This window comes from Chrysochloris asiatica, unplaced genomic scaffold, assembly GCF_000296735.1.
Source record: "Chrysochloris asiatica unplaced genomic scaffold, ChrAsi1.0 scaffold00142, whole genome shotgun sequence".
Taxonomy (NCBI): domain Eukaryota; kingdom Metazoa; phylum Chordata; class Mammalia; order Afrosoricida; family Chrysochloridae; genus Chrysochloris; species Chrysochloris asiatica.
The window spans coordinates 3,411,899-3,420,814 of NW_006408660.1; the positions used below are offsets into that span (position 1 = coordinate 3,411,899).

At 51.8% G+C, this 8,916-nt stretch overlaps 1 protein-coding gene across 1 annotated transcript in view; it reads right to left on the reverse strand.

Annotated features, from left to right (window-relative positions):
- Positions 1-2,451: 2,451 nt before the first annotated feature.
- HECTD4 (HECT domain containing E3 ubiquitin protein ligase 4) overlaps positions 2,452-8,916 on the reverse strand; it is a 139,619-nt gene continuing 133,154 nt past the window's right edge. Inside the window, exons 68-75 of the mRNA XM_006870461.1 lie at positions 6,908-7,027; positions 6,134-6,289; positions 5,748-5,851; positions 5,368-5,589; positions 4,650-4,816; positions 4,163-4,358; positions 3,513-3,735; positions 2,452-3,015 (exon numbers count right to left, since the gene is read on the reverse strand). Of these exons, the coding sequence (XP_006870523.1) occupies positions 2,879-3,015; positions 3,513-3,735; positions 4,163-4,358; positions 4,650-4,816; positions 5,368-5,589; positions 5,748-5,851; positions 6,134-6,289; positions 6,908-7,027 (1,325 nt within the window). The 3' untranslated portion in view covers positions 2,452-2,878. The remainder of the gene's footprint in view (positions 3,016-3,512; positions 3,736-4,162; positions 4,359-4,649; positions 4,817-5,367; positions 5,590-5,747; positions 5,852-6,133; positions 6,290-6,907; positions 7,028-8,916) is intronic.

The window sequence follows — 8,916 nt, forward strand, 5'->3', positions numbered from 1 at the left end:
TGATTTCATTTTTAGATTATCCATTGCAAATAAGTAGAGATACAACTGTCCTTTAGATATTGATCTTGTATCTTGCAACCTTGCTGGATTCATGTATTTTTTTAGTAGATTCTTTTGGATTTTTTGCACACAAAGCTTTTTAAGTGAACATCCAATCCCTGGTTTGCCCAGGTACTTGGGGTCTTCCCTTTCATTATGATGTGATCTTACTCATTTATTCTTCCATCAGCTTCCTCTTTCAGACTGTAGATTGAAATGATAGTTCTCTTAGTTTCAGGAAGACATGGAATATAACCCTTGATTATTTCTAGATTTCCTTGGTTTGGTGTACAAGAAACCTTATATATGCTCTAACATCCCTAGAGAAAGATGCATATAAATGTATCAAGCTTAATGTGGACACATACTGTGAAACTAGCACCCCGATCAAAAGACGTGACTGAGGCACCTGACCCCTCATGCTCTGAGTCGTCTCTGCCCCCAATCTGGGCCAAAGTCAACCACTATCTTGACAGTGGAGAGTTGCTAGGTCATGGATGTGTGAGGACACAGTACCAGACATGTCCTCAAAGTTGATGCAGTTGGCATTCCTCAGTGTGGGCGGATGTGTGAGGACTCTGTTCCCCAGCCATGGGATCCTCTTTCAAGTTCTCCTGGTTGTGGGTAACAATTCTCATTGTGATTGTAATTTGAATTTCTAAGGAATCCTGGTGGTACAGTGGGTTAAACCTTAGACTGCTAATCTCAAGGCCAGTGGTTCAACCCCCCAGACACTCCTCAAGAGATTTGAGATATCTGCTCCAGTCATCACACTTGATAAATGAAAAAGCAGAGGCTTAAGGGGTACAGTGAGGGAATGGATAAGCATAATGGAATCACAATCACTTCAAGGGCAAAGACACCAGAATCATTAGAAACACTTTAATTCCCAACCACTTGGGGGCACTTAAATATCAGAGCCATCCAAGCACGTCAGCCTTTGAGCTTGCTCAGCAAGAGTAGATGATCACACAACTCTGAAGGTAAATCGAAATTAGATGAAGGTTATTTATTGGTGCGACTGTTTCCTGTAGTGAGCTTCCTTTACACAGCGATGGTGTAAATAGCATCAAATTGAATGAAAAGTTTGTTAAATGCAACCATAAATAATTATAATAAATATACATCAAGTACCTTTACAGCACACGTGTTTTAGGGCCAAGGTTGGGATCTGTCTGGATTCAATGTGCTCTCTGGGACAAGCAATCATGTTAGCAGCAGATATCTGACTCACAGCTGTCACCTAATCAAGTGAGGGGCCGACTGAAACGTCCCCAGCCCCTCTTGGGGAGGTAGCTGACAGATTTCCAAGTCCGGTCAAGGGATGGGAGGGAGGGGCTGGCCGGTATCAGAATTTAAGGAGAAAGGGAGGAAAGGCTGCTACTGATAAACCCAAGGTTCTTCATTATGCAGAAATGATGTGCTTCTCCTGCCCACCCCATCAAGGGGGCTGTGGCTTTGGACAGCAGCCAGTTGACCACCTTCCTTCCTAAGCAGGGGTACTGCTCCCGCCTCTCGCCCCCAGAGACGACTCCTGTGCCACAATGAACAGACGCAACAGCACCAGTTCAGCCTAGATTGGTCTTTTTCTTAGGTTGGGAGGTATTTTCTACCATGCTCCTTAATACATTTCCTGTCACTCACAGGTGGGGGGTAGAGTCTCCTGACAGGTCAGGACCACAGCAGAGAAAGGGCCCCATCTCCCCGCTCACCAGTCTTCCAGAGTCTTCTAGACAGCAGGCACTCTGCCCCCACTATTCACAATATCATACAATAAATACAGCAATGCGATTTGGGGAGACTGGCGAAGTCCAAAAAGACAGTGTCCAACGGGATGGCATGTGCTGCTCCGGAACAAAGTACCACTGGATAAGACCGCTTAGGGCCACAAATGCACTGGGCAGTGGGTGAGCTCGAGGCAGCTCAGCCCTGGCACGCACACTTACACGGGCGGGGAGGGGCTACCGGGGGACCTGTACCCATGGGCTGGCCAGAGTCTCCCTCTGGACTGGAAGAGCTGAGCAGCACCTCAGAGAGGGTGTGGACCTTCTGTCCCCATGCAGACACTGTTGTGAGGCAAGGCCTGCTTCTAGGACACAGTGGGACGGGCCTGGCACTTGTGCTCTCCTGCCCAGTGTATGAGAAAAAAGCCCACAACCCCTGGAGCTGGGGGGCATGCAGTCACTTAGATTCCCAAACCATCTCTCTGGTCTTCTGCTCCGGAGGCGAACTCGGTGGAAGACCGGACCAGGGGCCAGAGCAGTTGTGCAGATAGAACTGTCAGTGGAAGGGGGCAGGGGACCCCGGTGGGATTCTCAGGACCACCAAGACCAGGACGATTAACCCATAAACCCACTTGTGTCACATCTGGGTGACTGGGGTAAGCGCTTCTAACAGAAGGAATCCTGTGGAGCCGGCCTTACGGCTTAGATTGTGGACATGCTCTGCAGAAAGAGCCCGCCATCTGTGTGGCCAGGGTCACTTCACCAGCAGCCTCCTGCTTGGTTCTGTGACCAAGAACTAACTGGGCCCCAGCGGTATGAGAACCCAGGGGCCATGAGGGACTGTCCAGGAAGGTCAAATTCGACACAAACTGTCTGGGAACTAAACTATCCTACAAAGATACCACAAACAGGCAGCAAAAGAACCAACCCATCACAAAACGTATGGATACAAAAGGTTAAGTCTTCCAGGAGGCCCTGGAATGTGGACAAAAGTTGAGAAAAGCAAAATGTCTCCAACTCCTCACGCAGGGCCCTGGAGGGACGTGCCCACGTGGCAGGCTCCCCGAGCCATGGAGCTGGTGCCTCGGTGACCACTGACCTCGGGACTGCTGTCATCAGCCACTGAGGGGGTCTTCTCGGTAGTGAATGGCACAACGAAGCTTCTCTAGCATGATTTCCAGAGAGGAGTACTGGGGGAGTTTGATCATGAACATGCAGGTCTCCACTCGGATGTAGCGAGAGTCTGGGGAACCTGTATAATAAAACGTCATGGGGGAAGGGTCAGAGTTGCCAGGAGCCTGGTGGGCAGCTCTAAACTAACAGCAGGGCACATAGGGAGGGCTGAGGGCCTAGCCAGAGATGACTAGAAGGAAAGGACAGTCTCCACCTACTGAACTACACTAGCACCCAGTTGAATCTGGGTGCAGGCAGGTTTTGGGGTCAGCTAAGTAGGGTTTTTATTTATTGCTTTTTATTTTTTTAATAGTTATTTCCCACCTTTAAAAGTGGGGAGATTTAAAATTTTCCACATTCAGCTTTCACTATGTCAACCTGGGCCTGTATTTTTTTTTTTTTTTTTTCCAACTTGCTATTGTGAACAGGGCAGATCAGTTTTCCACTTAACATTTTGTACACTGGTCTTCTATTTCTACTGGTGAAGCTCTGGCATAGTTCTCCCTCTCACATCTCGGGGCTTAGTGTTGGAGACTGCTCCCTGTACACCCTTCCTCACCAATACCTCACCATTACCTGCTGTGCCATCTGGAGGGGCGATCTTCATGGGGTATGGGGGCACGTGGGCCGTGTCGGGGCCCCCGTCCTTGCAGGGGCAGGTGAATGGGATGCGCTCCTGATTGCAGGCAAACTTGATGAACTTGCAGAGCTCCTCCTGAGCGAACATCTCCAGGGCCCCCCAGAAGAATTCAATATGCTGGTCCGTCTCCATCAGCCCCACCTGGTACATGGTGTGGGCCTGGGGAAGAGAGGCCTCAGGTGGGAGCAGGCCAGCCTCCTCTGCCCCAGGCCTCCCCAGCCCTGAGTGACAGAGCAGCCTCATTGCAGGCACAGTGAGTAGAGCAGGGGCTGCCAATGGGTTCCAAGGAGGATGGCCACACGGCACAGGAGATTATAAAAAGGACACCAAGTGTGTGTGGTAGCACTCTTGGCCACTCCTGCTTGTTTGGCTGTGGCCTGTGTACGAGTGGTAAGGCCCTACCATGTCACTGCCATGACCCTCCAGGGCAGGTGCTGTGCTACTGGAGAGGGAGTCTGTGAGTGGGGCGTGTGTACATGTGTGTGGATGGCTTCATTCAAGATGGTGGCTTTAGGGCTGGCTCCCACCACTACTGGCCATGGGACCCAGGCATGGTGACTTAGCTGAGGAGCTGGGCGGCGCCTACCTTGAGGAACTCGAGGTTGATGTGTGGGAGGCCGCAGGTGCGCAGCTCCATCTCCAGCGGGCTCAGTGTGGTGAGCAGCTGCAGGGGGACGATGGCGCCCAGGCCTGCCCGCACTGCCGTCATGCACTCCACATTCTGCAGCTCGCGCAGCCGCAGACTCCGGATGGCTGCTGCATAGATGTCCTTGTTCTCCCACCTGCCAGGCAAAGGGGTGAGGTGAAGAGAAAGCCACGGGCCCTCTCAGGAACATTGGGCCCAGCGCCGCCTGCATGATTCCGTGGTGGTTCACTGGTCCATCCTGCTTGGGTTTTCAAAATCCTTTTGAGGATTGCCCAGTGTCTTTTAACCCCACTGTCCTGCCTCATCTTTCTCCCATCAGTGAAACCTGCCAGCCATCTGATCTAGCCCCTGTGCTACGGCCCAAGTCCAGGGGCACAGTCACTGTAGCTGACCGCCTGGGTTAGTCCCGTCCCAGGTACACACTCACGCCACAGGGATGTGCCGGCCACGACTGCACAGCTCCACCTCCTCGCCCGCCATGGTCAGGTAGGTGAACCTGCAGCAGGGCCTGTTGGGGCCATCAGGGCTCTCAGAGACCAGGTGCTGGGAGGCGATCTCCGCACACAGGGCCTCCAGCTCTGTCTCGTCGTTGATCTGCAAGGAGAGAGACCAGGCTGACTACCCACCCTGCTCCCATGGTCCTCAGGACACACAACCTGACCCTCCAGTAAGCTAACACTGCAGTGGTAGCCCTGGGGACATCTGCTGAGTGAGGGAAGCATGGCCCAGCATGGCACTGAGCACAGAAGGCCGGCCTGTGTTTGCACAGGGGCAGCCAGAAGCTGCATGTTCTCAATATCTATGTCCCAAGCCACATGAGGAAGATAAGAGGAGAGGCACTCCATTCCAGATGTAGTCCTGGCCAATCTCCGCCCGCCCCTGGAGCTGCTCTCAGGGCACTCAGAGGGCCCGTCACAGAAAATGGAGCTTCATGGGCAGTGTCTCTACCCATGCCTGGCTGCTTGGGGAGGGACACCATAGGGGGAGACCCAATTGGGAGGGAAACCCCAGCCTCTTGTCCTGGTGAGGGGAGGCTTCCTGGCCGTAGAGATGGCCTAGAGCCCCATCACCCTTCCATGGGACCCCAGCAGATGACAGACCCCAGAGGCAGTGGCAGGGCCCACCACAAACGTGTCTTTCCTTACACTCTCAAATTTCTTGACATAATTGTAGGTGAGTATGTCTGCTTCCTTTAGGTCTAGGTCAGGGTCCAGGGGCTCCCCAACCAGTGTCTTCCAGAAGGAGGGCAGGAGGTCCAGAGGAAGAGGGACATCAGCACGAATGGCGATCCCCAGCAGCTGTCCCAGGAAGTGCAGCAGCTGCTCTTCCCCATAGGTGATGGGACTCGGTGTCAGGATGTACTTGCCCTGGGGGTGGAAGCAGAGGTAGGGACATGTGGTCCAGGGAACATGCCAGCTGCATGAGGGCCAGACCCCCCCAGGCTGGTAGTTTTTGAAGGACACCCTGTCACCGTTACTGTTGCCCCCTAAGCGCCTATGCAGCAGGCTGGGGGCTTTGGTCTCACCTTGTTCTTACTGACAGCAGAGCTGGGACACAGCAGGAGCAGGGAGAGTGCTGAGCTCTGCAGCTCTTTGCACACCTGCCACAGGAAGTGGCGGAAAGAGCCACCTGGAGGATGGATGGAGATCAGTCAGCATCTGGAACAGGCCTGGTGGACCCACCCCAGGGGGACAGACAGGCCAGTGGGAATGAGTTCGAGGAGCCCAGAATGGGACGGCCACTTAGGGGACAACTCCTAGTGCCTGCATGGCAGGGTCACAAGGGAGTGGCTTTCACTCTTGCATTTGGAAGAGAATGTGGGCAACTAAGGCTACAAACAACCCTAACAGTGCTTCTAAGCCCAGCTCCCACCTGGCCTGGTGGAACATTGGGTCTGCAGGGGCCACTCACTGGTGCCGTGGACCTCTTCCCCAATGAAGCGAATGTTGAAGGCATACGTGGGGTCACCGCCGCTCGCCAGTTTAACGCAAAGCTGAGAAGAGGGCACTGAGGCCAGCTGCCTAGCAGCTTGACAGAAGTAGGAGTTTTCCGATGCTCGGATTTCCCCTGGAGAGAGAAGGAGGGGCTGCCACAACCTGTGGGTGGCTCTCCTCTGCCCCTCAACACATGGCAGATCTTCCCTATACTTTGCAGGCTGTGTTCTGTACAGTCCCCCTTGCCTTCTGTCTGGACTCACTTAGGATGGACAGCGTAAGATCTTCCATGCCTCAGCACACAGGGGTCCCTCTGCCTCACTGGAGGGGAAGACTGCATGTATAGGGAGTTCCCTTCCCATCCACTGGGCTTGCTCTCTCCCTGCCTTCTGCAGTGCCCATCCAAATCTCATGTGGTTGGTCACATGCTGTGGCAGAGACTCCTGGTGTCCTCCCTGGTACCCATTCTCCCCGTGTTTCTGGGGCCAGCATCTGAACTCCAGCACAGTATAAAGGAAAGGAGTCCAAGCCATGGTGGGGTGCACCCTTCTGCCCTGCCCTGTCCTGATGCCTGGAATGCAAAGCTCAACATGATGTGAAGTTGGAAGTCACACACTGGGGCGGTGAGGCAGAAGCCAGGGTCCCTGCTGAAGGAGAGCCTGTTGTGGGTGGCCCTGTGCTCCTGTCCCCAGATACGAGAGAAACCAGCTTGGATTCTGTGGAGCCCCCGCTATTCCACTGCCTCACTTACCTCCCACAATTTCCAGGGGGTCCAAGGTGATCTCGGGCGCTGCATGATCAGCTGTCCTCTGCACAGTGGCATTCAGCACCCGGTTCATGACCGTCACCTTCGTGTCATAAAAGATCAGCCCTGAAGAGAGGAATGTGGGAGAGGTGCTTGGTGGGGCTCTTCCTTTCTTTCCCTGAGTCACCCCTCAGGGGTCCTCTCATCTAGAGGAGGGGCACTCAGAGACAATGGTCCTGACCTTCTAGGGGCCACATCTGCAATGCATACACCCAGCATGCAGAAATACAAACCCCAATATATAAAGAAGGAGGCTCATAGCATTTTATAAAACAACAAAAAGACAAAGCCTGTAAGGTATTTATCAATAGGGACACCTGCCTCACAGCCCACTGTGTGCCGTCCAGGCTGATCTGTGTTGGCCGAGGCACCGAGCACATTCATTAGAAAAAGGAGTCGCAGAGCAGAATGCATGATTAAAAAAGACAAAAATTGAATGTGTGTCTATCACTATGTGCACAGAAAAGTCTGACAAGGTATACCCTCAACTGTTAAAGGTCACTTCAAGGGTGGAGAGACTGGGACACAGACAATGAGAGAGGGCTTTCATTACATGTGTTGTAGTTGTTTGATGACACTGAGTTGGTTCCAACTCATAGCAACTGTGTATAGGGTTTCCAAGGCTGTAAAGTTTTGTAGGAGCAGAAAGCCTCATCAGTCTCCATTAGTGTGGCTGGTGGATTCGAACTACTGACTTTGTGGTTAGCAGTCCAATGCTGATCTTATGGTGCCACCAGGGCTGCTTCTTTTTTTTCTTTTAATGTTTTATTGTGAATTATGTGATAGTTTACATGGGAGAACATCAGTTTTACATTCATCCTATCATACATCGTTTCACTGCCATGCATCATCAACCAACCAAAGGTTATATACTGCAAGCCTGCCCCCTGGTCATCAGCACATAGCCCCTTTCCCTCTCTGGGTCTAGAGTCCCCAGCCACTCCATCTCTCCACGTCATCATCTCTGCCTCCATCTCTGGCATCATTGTTTCTCTGGGTAGGGACCCACACTCTGCTCTTCTCCCTTGATGGTCCCAGGGACCTCCGTTCCTGGACTGCAAAGTCAATCACTCCCTTCCTTTTGCTACAAAATTTCTACATTTCCAACCTTCACAGTCAGTCCTGATAACAATTACTCACTATTGTACCACAAGAGACCTATTCCTCTCTTTTCATCAGCCCCGCCCAGACATATTGGAAACCACTCAGTGGAGATTCTACCTTCCTCTGCGCCAGTCACTTCTTGCCTTTGTTGTTGTTGTTAGGTGCCATCGAATTGGTATCGACTCATAGTAACTTTATGCACAGCAAAACAAAACACTGCCTGATCCTGGGCCAACCTCACTACTGTTGCCATTCTTGAGCCCATCAATGCTGCCACTTGGCCAATTCATCTCATTAGGGGTCTTCTTTTTCTCTGACCCTCCACCTTACCAAACATGATATCCTTCTCCAGCGACTGGTCCCTCCTAACAACATGTCAGAAGTATGAGAGACGAAGTTTGGCCATCTTGGCCTCTAAGGAGCACTCTGGCTGCACTTCTTCCAAAACAGGATCTATTGGTTCTTTTGGCAGCCCATGGCACCTTCAATATTCTCCTCCAACACCATAACTCAAAGGCATCAATTCTTCTACGGTCTTCCTTATTCACTGTCCAACTTTTGCATGCATATAAGGTTATTGAAAACACCACGCCTTGGATTGACGCACCTTACTCATTCTTCGCAATGTTGTCCATAGCTTGTCATGATTCACACAATTGAAAGCCTTTGCGTAGTCAATAAAGCACAGGTAAACATCTTTCTGATATTCTCAGCTTTCAGCCAAGATCCATTGCACATCAACAATGATAGCCCTTGTTCCATAGCCTCTTCTGAATCCAGCTTGAACCTCTGGAAGTTCTCTGTCAATGTATGATTGTAGCCGTTTCTGTATTACCTTTAGCAAAACTTTA